Below are 24,818 nucleotides of genomic sequence, written 5' to 3'. Positions count from 1 at the left end.
CGCCATTGCGCCCGCCCTCCCGCGCACCTCCGCGCCGTCACGTAGCACCGCCCCCACCCGGCCCTCCCGGGAGCCGCGCGCATGCGTGGGGCCGCGCCTCAGGGAGCGGCTGAGAGAAGTAGGGTTGGTCGGTCCGGAGAACAAGAGCTCAGGGGAGACTTCATCGCTCTCTGCAACGGCCTGAAAGGAGGCTGTGGCGAGGTGGGGGTCGGCCTCCTCTCCTTGTTAACTGCGATAGGACGAAAGCCTTCAGTTTAGTCAGTGTTAAGCTGAAGCAGAGCTGATGGTTTGTCTGGGCTCCAGGAAATCCAAAAGGATCATCCCTTCCCCAAAGACGGTGCACATCCCTTTATCCAAGGAACTTGTTTCCTTCAAACTCATCTTGAACTTGTTCTTAGGGAATTCAAATGTCGTCAGTGCATGGAGCACCATTGTGACTCCAGCTCACAGCAGTGACACCGCATCTCCCCACCTGTAGTGATGCAATACAAGAAATTGTCACCTTCAGCCTTGTATTGGTAGAATACAAGCAGACTTGCATACCATGTTCTTTCTGTTCCCATGTGAGTATATGTGGAACACCCAGAACAAACTTTGCGATATTCCATCAGTGCCACCACCATTTCCAACACTTAAATTGCATATGAATATTAGCATGTGCAGAACCCACAAAGGTACAGAAGTGCAGTGGGTGCAAGAAGTTCTGTCTTCCTTCACAAGATCACCGCAGCTCAGGTGTAAGACCGTGAAACACAAGAGGGAAGCCAACATTCAACTCCATACACAGCTCCCTGGTTGTAATCTGCTGATTCACACAGATGAGCCAATTGCTATGCTCTTCATTTCTTGGTGTGCAGCCATGCATGGCTGCCCAAAACTTGGCTTGTCTTTCACATCACTGTCGCCACTGCAGAAATGTACACTTCGCTGTGCTCGCATCCACTGGTTGGTCTCCACAGCTGTTCAATGTCAGCAGGTGCCATTTTTCCTGCATGGAGGAATTCAGCGGCACACCTATGTGCACTTCCATGGCAGACACCATTTTGCCAGACTTCCTCTCCTCTGCAAGAAGTTCGCACAAGAAGTTAAAGGACCTCAGGACAATTAAGTAACATCCATTGACAACATTTCTCTTGCCTACCCACATTCCGTTTCTAATTCAGTATGTAGAATGATGACACTTAATGACACCAGCGTCAAATTTACTCCCTCTGCAGTGTCTTACCTTAGCAAATGAACACTGAACTCAAACTTCTTTTACCCTGCTACACTCTTTGTGTATATACTTTTGTATATTCTTGTGTAAATACTAATTTACAGAAAAAAAGAGAACCGTACACCTTTTTTCTGCTCAGAAATTCACTTGGATTTGTTTGGATTGGAAATGTGAAGAGAATTACTATTTTCAGAAGTATTTTCTGAATCTGTAGCAAAACTTACTTAGGAGCATACTTTCAGGGCAACACAGATTAAAGCAACTACAGATTAGCAGTTTGAATTCATCAAGCAGCAGTGTTTGATCGTACAAACTCGGCGAGTTCATACTTAACATCAGTTGGAATACCAACCTATTCCAGAAGAAAGCACTGCAATCAAAAACATATTAAAGGCCCATTTCTTAAGTGCATACATGCTTGTGTTTTATCTATTAAGCAACTGAACAGACTTTGAGCCTCTGGAATACCATTGAGTTTTCCCTACGCACCTTTTTTAGGCCCAGTGACAGCAAAGAAGTTGAAAAGTTTTTCAGCTTTAAATTACTTGCATTTGCAAGTATTATCTCCTCTCATGCCACTTCAACAGCCTTAGTAGTTGATCAAATAATCCTTAGCCAGTTTTGGTTTTCCATAGACTAAATTGTCAAACACAAGCTTTGTTACGTTGCTGTTTGTTTTCTTTCCCAGGCACTTGTAAATATTTAGCATCTGAAAAAAAAAGTTGTGTTTTTTTTTCTTTTTTTTTTTTTTAGTGAACAGTTGCATTTCATTTTTCCTTACAAACCATTAGCTTTTCTTTTTCGGATGGGAATTAGATGTCAGTGGCTGATCTTCAGCACATGCTCTCTAATAAGAGGCGGTGCAATTAGCAGTAGCCAGTTTATTCTCAGTGTAACGCCTTGATATTTTTTGCATCTAATTCTGGTAACTTGCTAATAATTTTGTTCCTTCATCCTATTTTAAAAAGTAATTTTATTAAACACTGCAGTGGTTTTAAGATATCTGGTCTGATCTTCTGCTGTGATACTTTATGATTACAGAATGCAAACTAATTTCTAAAGACTCTCATCCTCCTAAGTAAGAACATTCGGTTTAGGAAACTGAAAGCTTTAATAATGGAATTCCCTTTCTTACTTACTGATTTAGACTTCACTTCCTTGTTGTTTATTTCACAGCTCATGTACAGTACCTTCTCCTTCTGAATGCTTTTGTTCTGTACAAGCTATACTTACCATCTCTGCTTCTATCGCTGTCCTTCAGGAAGAAGTTCCATGGTAAACTGCTATCCCAAGTCCTGTAATCTTTCACATTTATACACAGCTAGCAGAATCTGACTTCTTGTAGCCACCAAAGTGCTAATGCATTAAAAAAAGCTGGTTTATTTTTTTAATAAGCTAATGTACTTAAGTGCACAATCACAAACGGTGCCAATTTTTGCCACCCACCTAACAGAGAGCCATAACACATTCTGCAAATACATTTATTTATTGACAGGCAGATCTCAAGCTTGTCTGAAACCATCCATCTAGAATTATACATTTCCAAAGCATATCTGTACATCAGTCAGGTACAGTAATAACACAATTAGCAAAATTGTAAGTTAACATCTTGACTTGGCTAGTTATCAAGACTCAGATTTACAGGACAATCCTTGGTATTTACATTCAGTAGGACCTCCAGTCAGAGGGGATGTAGGAAGCCTTATCTCACAAAGCTCCTGTTTGTGAGGACCACACCAGGAGAATGAGATTTACCTAAGCTCTGATTTGAAAGGTGAACAACTATTCGTACCCCAGAGACACCTGAAAATTTTTGTTGCTTTGTAGCACAAATCAGCCAGTCACCATGTGACCAGATCTATTTCTTTATCACACCGAAACTGCTCCTGTTTCCCCCATACTTGCATTTCTTGTATCACTCTACTGAAACTCTCATGACTTGCCCTGTAATACTCAACACAGTTGTCTGTGGAAGTTTTATTTTCACTCCATCTCTTTGCTAATTCGGAATCACATTTCTACAGTATGTAGAAACATTGTACAAAGTAAGGTCGAGGCTCACCTCTGCAAAGCTCTGAAAGAGGTTCATGAGACGTCTTTCTCCAAGCATCAGAACGACATCCTGCTACCATATTCCTACCTTATTACTCTCCTGCTTGAGGACATCAATCCACTTCCACACTGGCACCAGACACTTTCAGACTGGGCTGCAGTTGATAACAGCTCTCCAGCCTTACCGCTAATCCAACAAATCAACCTGCTCTACGATCACAAACTCACTGCACTCATCCTAGATGTCCTGTGGGATTTCCAGAAGGGTCCAAACACTTCTCATCAGGAGCATGCTCCAACCCATAGGAAGGTACACAAAGCTGACCTGGCTCCAGCTCATCCTGGCTAAGGCCCTTACCTCCTGTCCCTCTGGATGAAGGCAGATCAGACAGCAGTTTCTACAAGCTCCCATAGCGACACTGCTTACTTCCATACGTCCTGTGAGGCAACAAGAAAATTGCAGTGATGTTTCAAGACGGGTTACCTGGAACTCCAGCTTGTTGCAAATAGCAAACGTGCTGTTTCACCACGTGGCTTTACCTTTTACTTTCACATGGCTTTTTAATACTCATTTATCGACACATTCAGCCCAGTTTTGTCCAAATCTGAGACAGTCTGGCTCCCACCCATCTAATTACTACCTTCCAAATTAAGAAAAACCAAGCTAATTTGGCAAGTGTTCTTTATTCACAGTCCAAAAGTGAAATGAGAGCAATTTTTAAAAAATATTCTGTTCTCAAAGTCAAGTTGTCAACTGAGCTGATTACTGCCGCTGTACTGATAAGCACAATCCCTTCTTTGTGCTGCAATGGAGCAATTAACCTCAAGACTGCCAGTAAATGCTGGAGCAAGTGCTGAACAGAAAAGTTACTTGCTCGTAGCTACCTGTACCCCAGAACAGGAACTATCCTCATCTTTGCTCTTCTCCACTGCAGTTATGTTTTTGCACTTGCACTTCTGTTCAAAGCAGATAAGCTGCTTAGGTGTCAATGCAGCGTCCTGGGAAACTGAGATGAGGTCCAGAGATCTCTTCAACTATCTTATCAGATAGCACTGAAAAGAAAACAAAGACCACATAAACAAGTCATGGGATGCGCATTCCCAAACAGACAAAAGAATTCAGCTATGCTGCTAAAGCTAAAACCAAAAGAATTGGGAGAAGATTTTGTTAGCATCAATTAGCTCTGAATAAGGGTAACTGATGTGTGAGCAAGCAGACAGGACACACAAATGACCATTTCTACTGGGGTAGCTTCTGACTTTCAACTAGCCATGGGTAGACAGATAAAACAGCCAAGAGGATGTAAGAGGAAATCATAGGGAATTAATCTGTACTAAAGACTAAGTCACACAGAGCATATAGGCAACAGCATGAATGAAGTAGAAGTAGAGCTTCAGCCTATGCTGAGGGGTGGCCTACTTCAAGCCTCTCCTCTTGGGAACAGGAGATCAGAGAATGATCAAAAGCTGGGCACAAAGCAACACTCCATCATAGCTTGAATTTGCTTGGTCACTAAGACAAACCATTAAGCACTTAGTTCTAATTTAAATCACAGGTCATATATACACAGTTTAATTAAAGCATTCCCACATTCAACTTCAGCAAAATAGGTTTTATCAGAAAGTTACACAAATCCAAAAAGTTTTATTTTCCAAAACCATACTTTATTTTGAAAGGCTACTATAAGTATTCAGAACTATATTTCTTAAGCAAAAAGATTCACATTTTATTCTGCAGGGTCATTAGCATGAGAAAAAGCATTTGGGGATTCACTTTTTTTTTTTTTTTTTATTCCTACACCAATCCAGATTTAATTAAAATTGGTAACAACAATTATGGCTTAAGATACAGAATTACAAAAGAGTAACAAATTAATGTTGAGACTCAAGCAGTGAACAGTTAATTGTGATCGCTTTTCCACAGAAAGATGTTTTAAGTAAGACAAGCAGAGGCAACACTGGTCCTTACAGTAGACGAATGAACATCATTAACAGCACAGAAACAGCTTCAAGAATACAACGTGCTCAGAATTCGTAAGCAGTAGAAGAACGTTCTGTCTGCTTTAGTTACTCATTTTTTCCTCTGTATCCCAAGTCTCAAAAACATGGAAGTATGAAATTACAAAAATACCTTCCTCTCTCTTCTCCCCACCTCTCTCTTTTTCTTAAAAAGAAAAAAAAAGGAAGAAAAAAAAAAGAAAAAAAAAAGAAAAAAAAAAAGAAAAAAAAAGATGGAAGACTACAGTACGCACTGGAGGAAGAGTCATCATCTCTACACAGACAGAGGACTTTTACCAATAAGTTCTATCTGTAAGCACATAAGGACTCAAACCAATTCAGAACCCCGAGCTGCAACTTTGTTGGATATTCTCCTCATCACCAATTTATAACTCTATATTTACATGTTCTGGATGGCTTGCATTCAATGAGACAGAGGTAGCAATGGGAACAGACTCCTTCCCTAAAGTTTCCAAATAGATGAAACCTGGCAAGCGTGCCCCAAGGGCGAGTGCTACCAGAAGAGGACCTGCCAACTGGGCAAGGACAAGAGCACAAGCACAGACAGTAAGCTGCTCTCCCATACCTGGACTGATTTAAAAAAAAAACCCAAACTCAACATTACATAAACATGCTGGACTATATCTGAATAAGTAACAAAACTTCTGTGGCCTCCACAGTACAGACTTCATACCAGGTTGTGCAAAGGATAGGAAAGCACCTTTGCTGTACAACTGCTGTGATCAAAATAGTGTAATATTTGCAGTACTGCCAGAAGTTCCAGTGTGTAACTAACTATCATGGTTATTCTAATCATTTTAATATCTATATAAAGTCAGTCACTCATTTTAAAAAAAAAAACAAAACCAACAATATGGACTTGTATTTGCAGGCAATGCCCTTATCCAGTTAATTGTTCAGACTTATCCCACCTTTCCTACTTGTGAGTAGGCCAATTTCTCTGTCCTAGCAAGATTAAGACAGACTTCATCTAAGTTCCTTGCTTTTCGTACACTGAGAAAAAATAATTAAAGGAGAAAAAAAAAAAAAAAAAGAAATGATAGAAAACCAAAAAAAACCAAACAAAAAAGAGAGGCTTTTATCTTACACTCCTGAATATTTCTCACAGGAATGTTAAACTGTATTTAATACTTGCCATGAAACGTTGCAATTCTTGGACAAGGAGGCATGGCTTAAACTAGGTCATCTGAATATAATTTGAGTGCTGTAAACCAATCACTGAATAAAATCAACATTTGGGGCTAGAGAGCAGTTCTCCTTAGAACACACAGTTCCTCTTCTTAAGAAGATCAGAGGTACAATGGTTTGTTTTATTGCAACACTGGTTAGCCAAATCAACCTCTCCCACTCAAAAATTATTTTTATGAACTGGGGATTTTATGGTTTACTGCCAAATTTAGCAGACAATTTACTGATGAGACTCATGACCTTGGGATTGTTCTGGTACTTGGACATATTTGCTGGGTTCTGGGCAACGTCTTGGAATGCAGCCATAACTTCTGGATCCTGCAGGACATAAAAAAGCAAAAACAAGGGCATTTTTAGAAGTCTACCACAGAGATCTGCATGCAGATTTCCTGGCATCAGGAAAACCAATTATGGCAGAATACCCCCCTCCATGCAGTAGCTGATACACATCCCTTTCACCCAACTTCCTTCAGCAGCAGAAACTTTAATCCGCTGGACTGTGAGCAGATGACGCAGCAGCACCTGGCTTTTGAAAAGACATCTGATTCTCAGGTATTCCCCACTTTCTCTGGGAAATCACAACTGGAAGAGAACCTTCTCTCGTGGCACTTTTGTGTCATAGTTAATAAATGCATTCACATATACATTAGGGAACCTGCTTTGGCAGGGGGGTTGGACTCGATGATCTCAGGAGGTCCCTTCCAACCCCTACAATTCTGTGATTCTGTGACACTGCTCAAAAGAACACAGATCATCTTCACTATTTAGTATGCAAAACATTAATACTTTTTCCTGTATGGCCAGCATAATTTTGGCCTTTACTGAACCATAACAACTGCTCCACAAGTAATGCCTCCTACTTTATTATGTCAGCCCATGACATCAGAGGCAGATGGTGGTGGTATTACAGTAGAAGCAGAACTCTGTCACCAACACCCCGTTATGTGTTGTTGCCACATGACAGATGGCAGCAGAGGACAAGGCTGACTAAATGGAAGTGCTCATGAAGCAAAGGTGTATCACTGAATTTCTCCATTCAAAAAAAAGGCACCTGCTGACATTCACTGAAACTTGCTGAAGGTTTATGGAAATTAAAGAGCAGATGTTAAGCACAGTGAGGTGGTGAGCGCTGTGTTTCAGCAGTGCTATTGTCTGCTCGGCATCTACTGTGGTTTCCATTGAAATAAATAGGAGGCATTACTTTTAGCGACCCATGTAGAATCGTTTTTAATCCAGAAAAAAAACCAAAGACTGTTTATTAAGTGCAGTATGAAGCTATAAATCCACCTTCTGTTCAATCTAGCATTTAGATAGTTCCATTGAGGGATACAATCTTTCCTCAGAAGATGTCTGTGAAACAGTAACACTCACCATGTATCTATTTTAGCACCAGACACAGACTACAGTCCTTAAACAAGGGCTGATCCAAAACTGCCTCTGGTGGGTGTGCACTCCAACATCACCCTGTGGTTAAGTCACGTTTTACACACGCTGAGAACTGAAAGATTCAAGTCTTATCTTTCTCACAAAAGAAATACGAGTTTTATCTCCCCCACAAAAGGGAATCTGCCAATTCTCTAAGATGGTAGGGTTCAGAAGAAAAGGCTCTGAATAGATTTCCTCCACTTTACAGGATTCCTATAAAAACAGGAAGATGACTCGCACAAACTCGAACCTCAATTTCCAATCTCAGCATATAAGACTATGAAGAGCATGCTGTATTGTTATATCTGTGTTGTCACACGTGTATATGAATCCTGAACATGAAGATAAATCAGCTTAGTCACTGAATCTTATTAAAGCACAACTAAATAAGCGATAAGTGTTCAATTTCACACTAGGTGTTCTATGTGTTATGAATTCAGTTATTCTGCTGTTGTGCGACTCCCCAAAAGCCTGCAAACACTTGACAGTGCTTACTAAGATGTTTAAGGCTGATGATACACATCCAAGGCTTCACACTGATGAGCAACACTACTAAAGCTGGTTACTTAAATGTCAACTGTTTCACATGGAATCACTTAGCATGAAAGCTGGAAGGGAAATGACAGTATAAATGGCGCTAATGAAACATCCAGTTTTCTAGTGGTCCTGTCTTCAGCTGCTGAAGAATGAGTAACACTGTGAAGGGAAAACACAATTTTCTTTTTTTTTTCCTATGTTACACATTTAGGCACAAGTCTGCGTTCAACATATGGCAAGTAAGCAGTCCTTAGATGCACTTTACATCATTCTTTTTTAAAAAAATAATTTATATCTGATTATGACTACTTGTGTTTCTCTATATACAATATGACTGTGTTCAGAAGTTGTGCATAGAAGATCTGAAATACTACAACACCCTCCTGACAGCCAAAATGGTAAAAATGAACAAAACATTCCCCAGATGTCCCACCTCAAGTTACCCATTTCAGCTACTTCTTCTGGTGACTATAAATTCATCCATTATTTCCATATCACTTGCCCAAGGGCTGCTCTGAAAGCAATGCTTCCTATTTTATTATGTGGGCCCAGAATGTCAGAGGCAGATGGTGGTGGTATGGCAGTAGAAGCTGAACCTTCTCACCAATATTCCATTACATTTTGCTGCCATGTGACAGAGGGCAGCAGGGGGGCATTCTGACCAAATGGTGTCTGACATGGAAGTGCAGATGAAGCAAAGGCATCTCACTGAATTGCTCCATGTGGAAAAAAAAAGCAACCGTTGAAAGTCACCAATGCTTGCTGAACATTTATGGAGACCAAACAGTGGGTGTGAGCATAGTGAAGTCTTGGGTGGTGCATTTCAGCAGTGATAACAGTGATGTGAAAGAAAAGCCACATTCCAGCCAGCCATGCAGATTTTTATAAGTGTGGCATGCAGGCTCTTGCTCATCACTGAACTAAAAGCATAGTTAATGGTGTTGACTATGTTGAAAACTAGTGCAAATTACAAGTAGTTACAAAACACTATCAAGTATTGCGCTCTTTGTGTCTGTTGTAGTTTCCACAGAACTAAGCAGGAGGCACTATTTCAGAGCAAGCTACATACACTAGAACTCACTGCAGAAAAATCACACCTGGTTCACTTAAGCCTTGAAAACAACTAGAAGAAGCATATACTGATGTAAGCTCAAGGAGAGCTGTCATAAAGATGTTAATAGACACTAATCCAGAAGAGACTGGGAAGGTCTTCACCCTCAGAAAACTCCAGTTTCAGGAGCGACTCCTTGCTATGAAAAGACTCTACACACTCTCAGTTAAAATAACACTTTGATATAAATGATTTGGGAGACTTGTGTGAATCAGAATCTTCAGACTTATTTGCAACCTCATTGCTAGCCTCAGTAACAGCTATCAGCTTCCATCATCCTTCAAAATATTCCATAGCTGCACTGAGCAGAATCAAGCCAAGCAGTAAAACCTACTCTTTTAAGACTACAGCTTGTGCTGCTGATTCAGGAAGGATATAAGACTGCAATCAAATATTTTAGTAAGGAGCAGGTAGTGCAGATATTTAAATCTTACCTAGATTTAAGTACTGTGCAAAAGAAGTCAATGAGAATCTTGAAGCTTTGCTAACAGACTCTAGAGAAAACACCATCAATCTGTGTTCTTGCAACAGAATACCAAAACATTTTGGAGCATATATAATCAGCATGCAGTGGAGCCTTTTTAAAGGCATGTATTAAGCACTCAACATTTAACTGCACTTCAGAGGTGTTTTCCACAACGCCACTTTCAAAGTCCTGTATTAGAGCATAAATGAGCCAGTCATGAATGCAATTGCAAGTTGTGGGTTTTCTGTTGTTGTTATTGTTTGTTTTGGACAGTTTGATTGTTTGTGGCAGCGTAAATAAAGGTGTGTTTCCATAAACCAGCAATTACTAAGGGGACTCATGAATTTTTGCATGAGAAGCCATGTCTTTTTCATGATTTCAGGGCATATCAAATGACAGCCCAATGCAATGCTTTTATTTATTTAGATGCCAATCACAGCTGTTCAATGACCTAAGCAACTAAGCAACTGAGTAGTTAATCAAGCCTACCAAGGAAGTAGGCTTTCTAAACATACATTTAGAAAATACCAGATGTGGAACTCTTCTGATACTATTTTGCTTCACTCCCTGAGGAGAAAGGCAATTCTCAACATTATTGCAATACATTGTGTTGCAACAATATTAACAATGATTTTTCATTTGGGCATCATTACCCCTCACCACAGTGTGGATGCATTCACAAAAAAGGAGGAAATGAATCACACTGTATAGAAAATAACCAGAGACTCAAAAAAAGCTTAAAACTCTATCCAGTATATGATTTTGTTGATTATATGCAAGCATAAGGCTGGGGCAGTGGGAAGGATGTGTAGGGAAAGAAAAAAAGAGGACAACACGACACCTTTAATTAAGTCCTTGTCAGTTTGAAAAAATAGATTCCAGACAGTCTGGAACAGCTACACACACAAGGAGAAAATTTCACAACAGAAGTAAGCAAGCACCCTCACTGCTATTCAGTGGGTCACATCTTTTTCTCTTGGCTCCCCTAAGCTGTTCCTCCCTCACTGTGAGCATTTAGCTTTGGAGCTAATCAAATACTCACCTGCATGGCCGCAAGGACTTCTGGATCACTGAGAATCTCATTGAGACCTGGCATACCTGCCATTCCCGGCATACCGCCAGGCATAGCCCCAGGAAATCCACCTGCAAAGCCCAAGACACAAGAACGCGTGATGAAGAACATTTAACTCATCTGTGCAGGAGCCCTCACTGACACAGAACAGAACAAAACACATTTCCACTCATACACCCCAATTTTATGCCTTGCACAGAGCAAAGGGCTGTTTCAAAGAATGGAAAGCAGGGGCTTTGTGAAAACCTGCAATTTGTTTCCAGTGTTTTTAACCCAATCGAACAGGAGGACCTAATTAGGGTCTAGCACTTTGTACACAAATACAGTTATTTTCTAGTTAACTTGATGTACATATCAAGTCAAGAAATTCAGACTTTCAAAAGCAAGAGATGAGCAATTGATAGCAGAATTGAATCAGTAGCAGCGTGTCCCAAGCTCATTCAATGTGTGGTAAGAGCTTTACATTTGGAAGGGGAAAAAAAAAGTCAAAATCATAACTGAAAAAAATCCCTGAGGCAGATATGGTCGCTATTTGCCTCCCTTGAAGCCAATTTATTTGGAGCATGCATTCAACCCACCACAACTACAATTTGATCTTCAAGCACTCACAACTGCTTCTCTGCAACTGACTGTACCCAAAAATGACACAAAGTCTGATCTTCACAGAACTGTTTAAAAATCGCAACATTTCCATTGAGAAACTGTTCTGTTAAACTATAAGAAAAACTGCAATGTTTGGAAGCTAACATCCAACTCAATTTTCAGCTTTACAACTCTAGTTCTCAAGCAGGATGTGTCCAAGTCACCCTTAGTAATTCAGAAAATTTTATACTATGTTTTCAGCATATATATGCACTAAGCAAATGTTACATCTTTCTTTTCTCATGCCTAAATCCTTTCACTCCATCAATCATGATTACTGATTGGTCTTGCCTCTACTTGTTACCCAGAAGCAATGCAATTAAGAGAAAGAATCTCTCATCTGTCCCCCCACTCATAAATGCTCAGATATTTATTTATAGACAAGTTTTAAACTTCATAAAACATTTTTCCTCTCCCCATCTTGAAAATAAATGCTATCTACACTGTGGTTATAATACTGTATATGGGAAAAGAAAAACAACCAGTCAGTCACTTCAAGTAACAAGTATTGGTGCTTAAAAACATGTACCTGGGAAGCCACCTGGGAAACCACCAAATTGAGCTCCTCCTGCTTGTCGCCTTGCTTCTTCCTCCTGTAGAAAAAAGCATATAATTCCAAACAGAGCTATGGAATTGCAGCCTGCTTTCTACTGTTCAAAAGGTTCTAGGAGGGAAGAAAAAAAAAAAAAAAAAAAAAAAAAAAAAGCTGAGACTGTTTAATATTCACAGGCTAAAGGAATTATATCAAATAAAGCACTTCACAATACATAAAGCCGCAGACAAGAAACAGCAATAGCTCCTCTTATTTTCATACGTTGTTGCAGTTAAGTTCCATGGAGTGTGCTTTTACTGACCATTAACTGTATGGTCAGTTTTAGCCCATTAGCTTAATTTTTAGAACCAATTGCCACCCCTAACACATGCTGTAAAAATACAGTGGTAAAACAGGAAAAAAAAAAAGTGAACTGTAGATAGAAGTGCAGAGATGACACAAAGGATTATTTTGAAGTTAAAACCTCCCAGTTTTGGAAATAAATACTAGGCGAATAATATTCTAGTACAGTCATATAGTAACTGAATTCCTGAAATGCAGATTCCTAGAGATACCAGAGCTTATCTTTGCCATAAGCAACAGGTACAGATACAGCAAAAGGCCCTCTTCTCCAGATTCCATCATCAGTCGAGTAACCAAAAAAATCAAGTAACTCCCTAAGATTTAAGATTCAAAGTGAAAGCAATTCTCCCATGCAACTCATTGAAAATAAAATAACTACGCCACTCTCCAAACGGGTAAGCAACATTAAAGCCTGAGCATTCACCCTTTGTGCTCTCTCATGCTCCTCTCGTGCCTTCTTCACTCTTTCCATTCTCTCCTTGATCTCCTTTTCTTCACGTTTCCGTTCATACTTTCGGCGATGCTCTGCAATTTTCTGAGCCTGTTGCAAATACAATTACAAGACTTCAGCCACTTCCTAGTACACTGCATAACACATTTCAATATCAAATACACACAAGTGTTGTAATAATCTATTTTCACCAGTTCTTAAAAATAAGATTTGACTTCACATCCCAGAAGTGCTACTTCCTCTCTACCACAATCAGTTACTTGCACATACTACGTCCTCACTGGATTCACCAGACCACGCACTTCACTCTAGTATGTTTTTTCCTGTAAAGCTCTAGGACCTACGTTGTGTTAAATGTACAAATGTTGAAGTTAGAACTTTAACATTTAGTAGTTCCACATTCCTTCCTGCTTTTGTGCTGAAATATTAATTTCTACGAGGCTAACACCAGCAATTGCCCCTGGAGAAAGGAATTTTCACTGGCACAATAACAGGAAGTGTAATTCCTCCTGCAGACACACTTGGTACATAGTGCTACTGCTGTTCCAGGTGCAGCACACACAGTCAGTCTTAAGCAGGCCAAAGAATATCTGAATCAAAGCAAGGGAGGGCAGGTGGGAGCAAGTTTGTTTCCTGTCTTCTTCTCAAAGGTAACAACAGCCCAGCTCCAGAGGAGGAGACTCATTAACAATGAGCTCTTTAAAGCTCCTGGCTCCAGGCTCATCTTAATAACAGAACTCTAACTGCAGCATCATTCCTGAAACCAGAATGCTTCTTTGTTACAAAACACAGTTCATTTCACAATTTGCAGAGCTCTGAAGGACAATACCATATACAACAGGTACTCTAACATTCTCTTACATTAGCAATTTTAAAAAGTAAAATCAGTAAGTCAAAGTTGAGGAAGAGAAGTACTGAACTAGAATAAACTACAGCTGGAAGCCCTTCCTACATACGCATACTCTTTTATTCCCTCAAAATACCCTGTAAAAGAATAACTGATTTGTAAGTTCTTGACTTTTGATACAAGTTATTTTAACCATTACATATAGATTTCCTACCATATATTTCTCAAAGTACATCTGCCACAGAATGCACACTGCAGGCAGCAGGACTGACACCACAAGCAGTATATGCCATCAGAATCTCATGTTACAGCTATGAAATAGCTCCATTACTTTTTTTTTTTTTAACAAAAGTTCCTAAAGTTTTAACTTTCATGGTTTTTAAGTATTTCTCAGGGTAAGTTAAACGTTCTCAGAACGTAACTCAAACTAGAAGTGCTACTTAATTAAGAAGTACTACAAAAGATGGTGAATAGTTCAGCTGGAAGAGACCAGCATTTTCACTTCATGGAAAAATCATACACTTCTTTCCTCAAGCTGCATCTACTAACTGGCACACCTCCAGCAAGTAAGTCTCAACACACCATAGGCATACTCTGCTTTTTCTGTGCATGTTCCCTCTCAGCAAATCATTACGTATACCTCTTATTAAAAAAAGGTCAAGACATAAGATCTAGCAGATGTGTTACAGATCAATAGTCTCTGACACAGAAGACTAATGGCTTGTAAGATGGTTTCAGTTGGTGTTTTGCTGGCGAGAGCGTTTTCTGCAAAGGCAAGGCAGGAAGACTGAAAACTTGAGCTGTTTGCTATGGGAATGTTTATGTATTTGGCAGGTTAACCTCAGCTGACTGCCAGATGCCCACTGAGCCATTCTCTTGTTCCCTCTCCACAATAGGAGAAAAGAAACAATGAAAAAAATCTCATGAGTCAAGACAACAACAGGGAAATGCCTTACCAATGACTGTCACTAGCAAGATAGAATCAACTGGAGAAAGACCAATTCAACTTGCTGCCAATTAGAATGATAAGAAACAGTGACAAAACTAAAGACACCTTCCCCTACCCTTCCTTCTTCCCAGTCTCAACTTCAACCTTCTCATTCTTCTACTTCGTCCCCTCCAAGTGGCACAGCTAGAACTGAGAAAAGGGCTCATGGCCTGCTTGTAACAGCTCCTTTCTGCTGCTCCCGCCTTCTCACACATTTCTTCTGTTCCAATGGTACACAGTCCTTCATGAACTGCTCCAACATAGGTTTCCATGCAGGTACATTCCATCAGGAACAGAATGCTCCAGCTTGGGTCTGCCACAGGCTGTAGTTCCTGCAAGGAGCCTCCAAGCAGGGGGCCTTTCAAAGTTTGCATCTTCCCTCAGAGCAACAGTGAGGTTATGGGCTCCAAGGCAACAACCTGCTTTACCACAGGCTGCACAGACATCCCTGCACCAGCACCTGGAGCACCTTCCTCCTTCACTGATCTTGCTGTCTATGCAGCTGATCATTTCCCTCTCCTTCCTCACTCCTTTCCTTCTCACAGCTGCTGCACAGCATGTTTTACCCTTTCTTATACACATCATCACAGAGCTGCAATGGACACAGCTTTGGCCAGAAGCGGGTCCACTTTTGGAGTTGGCTGGAACTGGCTCTGCAAACCACAGGTATAAACTACCATCCTCACCCTCCTCCAGACCTTGCAATGTAAACTCAGTACAGTGTAACAACTGCAACTTGTGGTCTAAGAATTGCTTCAAAGGAACATGTAAAAGAGAAGAGAAAGAAAGCCTACAATCCATGTTCTTACAGATGTTACACAAGCACTTTATTAGAACAGCATTGAGATCAATCACTTGAGGAAAACTGAATGTAGGTCTCAAAGAAATTATGCTGCCCTCATGGGGTAGACAAATGAAAGCACAGCCAAAGAAGGCTTCCTTTGTAGAACATATAGGATGAAGCTCTGATTAGTTTGGAAACATTTTGGGGAAAAGAAAAAAATCCAGAACAGCAAAAATAAAAACAAAAAACATCACCACCGTGATAACATCGCTGGATAACTACATCACACTTTTCTGCCCAGGTTTTAAAAAGGAACATTTCATTGTTAGGTTATATACTTAGTCCCAGGGACCTCATTTGCAAACAGTTAAAACAGCAGTGACTGAAGGTAGGATCATTTCTAAACTCAGTTTGAAGTGTCAGATGAACACTGACACATGAATGTTCCCATAGCACCATGCATATCCCAAGAATCTCAAGACAAAAAGAGGGACCTCCATTATCACCTTCCCACTTACCCTTGGCTGCACCTCCTTCAGCATGGCGCTAGCATCTTCATCATAATCCAGTTTACAGGCTAGAGCAAGATCATGAGCAGCCTCCTCCCAGTGACCCAGAAGTCTGGAATTCAGAAGACAGCATTCAGAAGCCAAAAAGCAAACAGTTAGCACTTGTTTTGTGTACTTACAACCACGTAGCATTCGGTAACTTTTTCCACAGCTACCCACATGGTTCCAAATTTAATAATCACTGTGTTTTCTGTAATATGTGCTCTGTAATGCTATTAAGAGTATGCTTGCTTGCTTCGTATCTTTACTGTAACTCTCGTGTGACGTAAAAATCAGGAAGAAAAATGAAATGGGCTCGTGTCATTCTTTGCTATGAACAAGAACGGTCTCCCAGGGAGAAGGTACTCTACCCAAACACATAAAGCACATCAATAAACACTCAACAGGCAGATGCTCAATGTGAAGCTACACATTCAGTGCTCTGTACAAGTCTACACTACTACCAAATCCAGCGTAAGTGCACATTTACTCAGCATTTAAACATCCTACCTACCTGAGTGCACCATGTCTTAACCCAACAGTTATCAAAACTACCGTGCAGCACTACTTCTTATTCATTTAGACAAACTTGTGATAATCAAAGAGTTAAGTGAATGCTGCCATTCCTGAGGGGTCACAGTGCTTCATCTCACAGACATTAATCCAAACCATGCTCCAGCCTTCTCAGTTAGGCTCCACGCCACAAATAAATCCCACGCTGCCAAAACTCCTAATCTTTAGCAAATGATTAGAAAACAATTTTCCGAATGACAGTAAGTCATTAGAAGATGGCTTATTAAAGGGAGGAAAAAAAAATAGAAGACTGTGCCAGGATTATTCTTAAGTCACCATCAATAAATCACCACCATCTTTCCTTTCTTGTAAGATATACACTTAAGATATTGGACTCTTGGCTCACGACTACTTCTTTCACATACAAAATTGACAGTTCACAGAGAAACAGAAAAAGAAAAAGCACAAACAAAACCGTTCCTCTCCAAGTAAGAGAACATTGACATCAGTTGCAGTTTATTACCTATGCGCTTTCCCCCTCCATTTATAAGTCTGTGCTGAGTCAGGATTAATCTTGATGGCTCTGTCGCAATCCCTAATGGCAGCATTTGGCTTCTGCAGTTTCACAAAAACACTGTGGGAATAAGAACATTTATTGTATGTATTGAAATACCAAGTTACTAACTTAAGCTGGAAATAATTTTGGATGACTAACAGGCAGGCTAATGAGATGCTTTTGAAAAAGCTACATTCAGAAGGAGTTTGTAGTGCTAACAGCCACTGAAATTTAGTTTCCCCTCACAGTGGTATGTGAATCATTAGCAAAAAGTGGGAGAGTTCAGTGTTCAGAGTTGAGCCTTGCCAGCAAGAACAACATTAATGCACGTGAAAAAGAAATGCAAAGTGCAATTCAATTTCATGTTGCTTACCATCTGTAGACAATAGCAACTAACAAGTAGAACAAAACAAAGCTAGCAGCATTATACACTCCATAGTCTTTAAAATAACAGTAAGATAAAGAGCTAATTATCATACTGGTTGTACAGATCAATTATTAGAACAATAAGGAACTACAACAGCACGTCAGCTTTAAGTTGCCTACACAAAATGAGCAACCGTTTCATCATTTAGCCTGATCAACTTCAAAATCTAATTTCATTCTGAGCTGCTCCCTGCACTCTTCTGATGGTGTATGCAGAGTCTCGGTTCAAACATTCTCATGCCTTCCCAAGCCCCCATGAAAGGCATTTCTTCAACTAACGCAGCACTGTACACTGATTTCAACACCTTGTTAACAGTTTCTTAAGCTTCTCAATACAGAAATGTCAAAAAAACAAAGACTGTAATCAAAATATAACATAACCAAATCACTGTCTAAACCTATAATGGACCTCAACTTGAATACTTTGTGAAATTCTGGTCTGGTTCTTCCACCTCAAAGGCGGCTGTAATAGAACTGAAAAAAGTTCCAAGAACAGCAGCATCATCTTAAGAACAGAGCTGCTTCCTTCTGTACAAGGAAGGAGATTAGGACCTTATAGCTTGCAACAGAAAATGTATCCAAAAACAAACAAAAAACACACACTACAACTTCAGTCTATAAAAATCAGAGGTAGTAGGGAGACCAAGAACAAGAAACCTTTAAAGAGTCCTAGTTCCTTTATACATCAGTAGGAAGCAAATGAAACAACAAATTCAAGGCAGGAAGCAAAGAATCACATAATTAATTTAGTTAAGCTTTCAAACTCCTTGCCAGAGAACACTGCAAATACTAATTTGTTTTTCCAAGAGGAGACTGACATCATCACAGCAAGACAAGAAAAAGCCATCAGGAGCTATTAAGTATAAAGATATTGCTTCAAACAATCCTATGAGATGAGATGAACCAAAGGCTGAAAAAAACTGCAGGAGTATCACCCCTCTTGCCTTGTTTTCATATTCTATTCTACAGGCACCTGCGACTGCTAACCACTGACAACAACAGAAGGCTGGATGAGGTGTGCTGTTGGACTGACCTGCTGTAAGTGCTCTCAGTGTTAAGACTTGGACCATCCTTCAGAGGACTACTCAATAATAGATCAGAAACAGGTGCTTCCTGTTGTTAATACAAGTAATAAAAAAACCACTGTGTGGAGAATCACAGCCTTTGGATTCTGAATAATTAACTCACTAACTTGCTGTATTTACTACCATACTTTAATTACACAGAGATACAATGTATCGTTTGTTTCACCAGCCCCTACCAAACAGATAAAAAAAAAATACAAAAAAGCAACAACCATACATAACTCAAACGAAGACTTGATTTAAGTATGGGACAGAAACATACATCACTAGTTTATCATGACTTACCTTGCTCTCTTGGCATACAAGATAGCCAAACAAGGATTCAACTTGATAGCATCTGTGAACAAATCGACAGCCTTCTGAAGTTCACCTGAAAAAGAGCACCAGTGAAGTTTCCATCATTATGCAGCAACTACACCCAACTGGCCAAACACACCTTACATGGTGCTATTCCCCAGCTACGTCTTGAATGGAACATTATCAAAGGAAAAATCAATTTTTCATCCTTGCCACATTACTGAAGAACAAACTTCGAAGTGAATTCTGGAACCATGAGGAGAGGGTGTCCTTTCAGAGTTATGTTTGTACGTTTGACTTCATATGCAATCACATAGGAAGCCACCTCTTTATTATGCAGCTTTCCACTGCATCAAGACAAACCACTAGAGACATTAATAATACACAGGGAACTACTATAGTGGTTGATGTATTATTAAGGTGCTGCAATACTTCCCCCAAATTACAGCCACATGGGGAAGACTGTACTTAAAAAAGCTTTCATGTTCTAGTTAGTTTCGGATATCTAATACGAAGTAAGCTTTCTGCTTCTTGGAGGTGCTTGCAAAGGTCCAAGACACTTTATTAAGGTCTGTTTCTTTTTGTTGTATTTAAAAGGAGCACCAAGCATTATGTCCCTTAATATGTACTAGAAAACAAGCAAACAATGTATCACCTTCACTTAAGGCATTGATAGCTTCCATCTTCTTCTCATTAGCTTGATCCATCATCTCTTCAGTTACCTACGAAAATAAGCAAACAGAACGGAACGCACAGATGAAATCCAAAGGTTATGGAGTCCAGGCTGGAAGCGTCACACTGAGACAGCACCAAAGGAAGCTGCACCTTTCTGACTTCAGAAGTTTGTGTTTAATTTAGATTTAAATCATAGTATAAAAAAAAACATTCTTTTTCTGCTTCCATCTTGGAGATGTTAGTCACCATGATTTCAACTAGAAGACTCAAAGTAGCAGCTGGATACCTATTAGTGCTAATGGGAAGTACTAATTCCCCCCCCTTGATTGTTATTCTTGACTAAACTCAAAACCTGTCCCCTTCTTTCCTGCTGCAACAGCCACTGAAGGATTTGTGCTTACCTCCACGTTTTCATCTCCCATTTCTTGAGGGTCATCATTATCAGGTTCAATCACTCCCTCATTGTCAATTTCTGGGGGAAAAATAAACAGCAAATTTAGACCACATTTACAGAGACTTCCAGAATCATGTTCTAACCATGATAACGACAACTGTCTTCCACACCTAAGTCACTCTCTTCACTTTCTGGCTCAGGGGATTTAACTGGTTCTTCTGGCTGTTCTTCTGCTTTACCCTGAAAAAGAAATGCATTTTAAGTGTGTATTTCTGACTGAGATTCTACTCTAATAAATAGCAGGGCATTGAAAAATCCAGAACCAATCTTCACAGAATACGACTGCTCTAAGGCTAAACAGTTATTTTCCAGATACAGATCTCCTTTTTTCCTCTTCTGAGATTAAGTCTGTCATGCATGCAAATAATTCAAAGCCCAGATCTTGACTCAGGAACTTCTATTATTGGTAAAGCCAGTCTTTCAGACTGTATAATTCAATAATCAAAACAAAATGATTCAGATAATACCCAATTCAGTCTTGCAATGAATACTAACTAGCCCTTGCAATCTTCCAGATGCATCATCTGGATGAAAAATTCTCTCAACCTAATACTTCTAAGCTAAGGACCTCTATAGGGAACAATAAGCTAGCATCAATGATTAAAATTTGTTTTCTTATTTGTCAAGAGATACTTGCTATTTACACACACAATATTCTTTCAAACATTTTCCTATCAGCTTCCAACTATTTGAGTACGTTCTTCTGCATCCCACCACACAGCACATCCTCCTTTATGACAGGCAGAAGCTGTGTTTGTACTTTCAGGGCCACAGACTATACTCACTACACATAAACAACCCCCAACAGAGTTCAGTTCTTATCAACCAGTAACTCCAGTACCCACTGTCCTGCTAATCCCAAAATAAGCATTCTCCTTTTCCCAAAAATAATTTCAAACTCAAGGCAATTCTCCTATGAATATCTAAAAGCCAAATTTATTATCTCTCCTGAAAAAAATAACCTTTTCCACAATACTGTCTTCAAAAATTGACAGTTCAACTCTTTACCACCTATCATGCTTGCAAGTACTTCTTGTCATGTGAAGTTATAATTTGAGCCAGCAATGGCTACATAAGAGGTTTATAAACTGGTAATGACTGCATAAAAAGGAGCAATCAAGACTTTGTATGCCATTTGCACTGTTGAGAACATCAGGCATTCACGATTAAGGAAATGGAGCATGATAACAACTGAAACAAACTAGAAAGCCATCCGTAACAAACCGTCACCCACACGATGCAGTGGAGCAGACTTCAGTCTTACCTCCCAAAATTATTCACCCGTGCATTCACCCACACTGTCTGGGTAAAACTTAGCAGCAATTTTTGCTTCTCTCTTCCTGCCCAATCATTTTTTGCAGTGTCCAAACATTATCTTGTACAAACTCTTCACATCTCACCTTACTTGTCTCATCTGTGGAAGTACTGGCTGGAGCAGGTGGTATTGTGCCTCCCATGCTTTTCAGCAAATTAGGGAAGAGAAAAGACAATAAGATTAACAAAACAATGCCAAGTATTTTATTGACTCGAGTCCTGCTGATAATCTCAGCCTTCTGTTATGACAAAAAATACAACAGTGCAATTCACTGTAAAAGCAATTAAAAAGTACACATGAACCGTATTTTCCCTAGCGCAGTGCAATGAACATTGGGTCTCCACCGTAATCTGTACTCATGTGTATCACACACCACCTTTTCTCACAAAGGAAAGCTGCCTTTTGGCTGAAACACCCTTTTTTTCCCCTGAAAATGCAAGTTTATTTTTTTTTCAATTCATGACAAGGTATTCTTATTATAGTTCCCATTAAAATTATAATTAGTTTTGAAACAGACCAAAACATTTAAGAGAACTAAAAAATATCTATTACCATGATATTTTTCTCATCTAAAATGCTTATATAATTTTTAAGAAATGCTGCCAAGAAAACCATTTCATTTCTTTTATGCATTTCAATATCTGTGACTTTCTCCCACTACCCATTAAATAGCATTCTTTGTATAGACAGTATTCCCTCAATATAGAATAAGCTTCTATATTACATTGACTTGGTTTAGCAGTCAGAAATAAGCACAGGTGGAATTCTCCAGCTGTTTCATATAACATCTAATCATATCTACTGGCAATCTGCTCCTAGGACTACTTTTCCACCCATCCACTCTGCTCTACATTCTTCTTTGGACAGTTCTTGATTGCTTTGGCTATGGATATTCCAAAAGGAAAAAAACAACTACATTTTTGTCCAGCATCTCAATGGGTTCAACCAGCTCAACGAGGAACCACACAACTGGTTTGACACAGTGGCTAATGAAGTGGGCACACATGCAGGAGGACCCAGAAGGGCACAGGACTTTGCTTTGAGGAATCAGCACAACTAGATTACATCCTAGCACTGAGATCCTACAGCTTCTTAAGTCAGGCCTTCCCCTCCCCCCCCTATGGCATCAGCTCACAGTCAAGCCCCAAAGGGCTGAAAACCCCAGATGGGACACAGCCTGTGGAGAAAGAGCAAGAGAAAGGTAAATGGCAGGATGGACAGGTCATACATCAGGACTGATCTCAAGAAAAAGAAAGAAGTCACAAGTTACAAACAAACAAACAGCATCTTGGGAAGCTATAACAAAAATGTACATGCACCTCCGGTGTATTGCCCTTGCTTAATCTATATCATATTCCAAGAACTGCACAACTGCAATCTGATAAATCACTGGAGAGCTAGGCAAAAATTACACTACGTGTAGTAACTGTTCCTCCTATTTTTTTCTTTTATTTAACCATTGCAGGCCAATTGTAAGGCATACAATTCTATAACCCTTTCTTAGAAAGCAGTTCAAGAACTGTCCATCATGGGGATCGTCTGGGTGACCCTTGGCTGCACATCTGTAAGAAACTACAACTTCAGAAACAACACTCACAAATAACATAAATCCATCTAACGGACCCAACTAAAACAACAACAAAAAACCCAGTAAGACTTCTTCAAAGCCTGGTTTACTGGCTATACCTACTAGACAAAGACCGAAGCTTCCAATTCAAGTAGGTCAATAACCTTCCCACCTTTCAGTCATATATTTAAGAACAGCTTGAGCTAAAAGATTTGGGTTCTGGAACAATTCCAAATTACAGGGCTCAAGATCAGCTCATTTTAGTCTGGCACCTTGTTCAAGACCAAAAGCACTCAGTCAGTCTCCTCTACCTTCCTCATACCCCAAAAGAGGCCCCAGCCAAGCTCTGAACTCTTACGAGATGCACTTAACATATACAGATCACACACAGTTTCATATGTGCTATTTCACAAACTACGGAGTCTAAGAAAAACAAAAACAAATCAGAATTTTATTAGTATTTAATTGTCATTCTGTAACCACTTGCAACATCACCTTGGTGACTAACCTATATAATTATAGGTTACCACAGATAAACTGACAGACAGAAGACTCATCGGGTTTGCTCCCACCTGAAGCCAGGCTGTGATGAGCTTCAGGCCATTTGCAGAGAAAGGGGAGACCCTACAAGAGCCTGTAATTGAAGGGAGGGCAGCTCACCAAACTGCCAGAGCGCCACGTGAAATGTAATTTTGTGACCACCGTCCCACATTCCCAAGCGTACAACTTCATCAAATATTTAGCTCAAATACATGAGCAAAACCAGAAAGAGCCTCTATGAAAACAAATTTTGGACAGTAGAGCTCTCTGCATTGCATGGAAAAAATGACAAATCAGAGATTGTTTCTCCATTCCCTAACGCTTCTTTTGGCCAAAGGCAGCAGCGTTCTCTTCCCCCGCCCCAAAACACTCAGAATTGCACAACCGAGGGATGGATGTAACCCACGGCGAGGTTCCACACGTTAGCAATGGGACCGAGGGCCCGCAGCAGGTTCAAGCACTCTGCGCCTTTCCTTCCTATGCACGCGTGCTGCGGGCACCGCACAGACAAGCAGAGTGAAGTAGGAATATTCCCACAACCGCACAAGACGCATCAAAAAGTTCAAGCATCACTGCACAGGAACCGAAATAAATAATTCATTGGAGCAGCGTGGAACGCCGTGCAGTAGCACTGTTTGGGTTCGCGCGCACACACACACACGCACGCACAGCCAGGTTCCCGCCCAGATCTGAGAAAGCCCCAGGGCGGCCCTGCGCTGAGGCACCGCCGTGAGGAGAGCGGACTGCAGTTTCAGGCATGCAGGGGTCGGTGCCTCTACGCCCCCCACGGCGGGATTCGAACCCGCGACCACTGCAACGCGCCCCCTCCGCCCCCCTCCTCAGCCACGCGGCGGGGCCCCGCGCCGCCGCGGGGCGCCGCCCCCCCCCCCTCCCCAGCCCCGCTCCCCACGGTCGCCCATGACCGACCTCTCCACCCACTCGCGCAGGAAGCCCAGCTCCTCGGTGTGCAGCAGGCCCGGGTTCTGCTTACACAGCCTGACGAAGGCCCGCAGCTCGCTCAGCTTACGCGAGTCCATGGTGGCGGAGCAGAGAACGACGGCTCCAAGCACCCAACCGTTCCCCTACCCAACCGCCGCGCGGCGCCGCGGAAGCTCCCAGCCCGATCGCTGGCCACGCCCACCGCCCCCA

At 40.7% G+C, this 24,818-nt stretch overlaps 1 protein-coding gene across 1 annotated transcript; it reads right to left on the bottom strand.

Moving 5' to 3' along the window:
* Positions 1-4,911: 4,911 nt before the first annotated feature.
* On the bottom strand, positions 4,912-24,805 carry ST13 (ST13 Hsp70 interacting protein). Its single transcript, XM_042890020.1, has 12 exons — positions 24,597-24,805; positions 21,648-21,705; positions 20,358-20,427; positions 20,195-20,265; positions 19,774-19,840; positions 19,107-19,191; positions 17,278-17,388; positions 16,212-16,314; positions 13,048-13,164; positions 12,258-12,321; positions 11,057-11,157; positions 4,912-6,793 (listed from the first exon to the last, which is right to left on the bottom strand). The coding sequence occupies exons 1-12, from the start codon at positions 24,704-24,706 to the stop codon at positions 6,665-6,667; spliced, it is 1,086 nt and encodes a 361-aa protein (XP_042745954.1). The 5' UTR covers positions 24,707-24,805; the 3' UTR covers positions 4,912-6,664.
* Positions 24,806-24,818: the final 13 nt, after the last annotated feature.

The sequence above is a fragment of the Lagopus leucura genome, unplaced genomic scaffold (assembly GCF_019238085.1).
Source record: "Lagopus leucura isolate 7727_CA_CO unplaced genomic scaffold, USGS_WTPT01 Super-Scaffold_100159, whole genome shotgun sequence".
Lineage (NCBI taxonomy): Eukaryota > Metazoa > Chordata > Aves > Galliformes > Phasianidae > Lagopus > Lagopus leucura.
The sequence above is the reverse complement of the archived record's forward strand: the minus strand, read 5'-3'. Positions and strand labels throughout refer to the sequence as shown.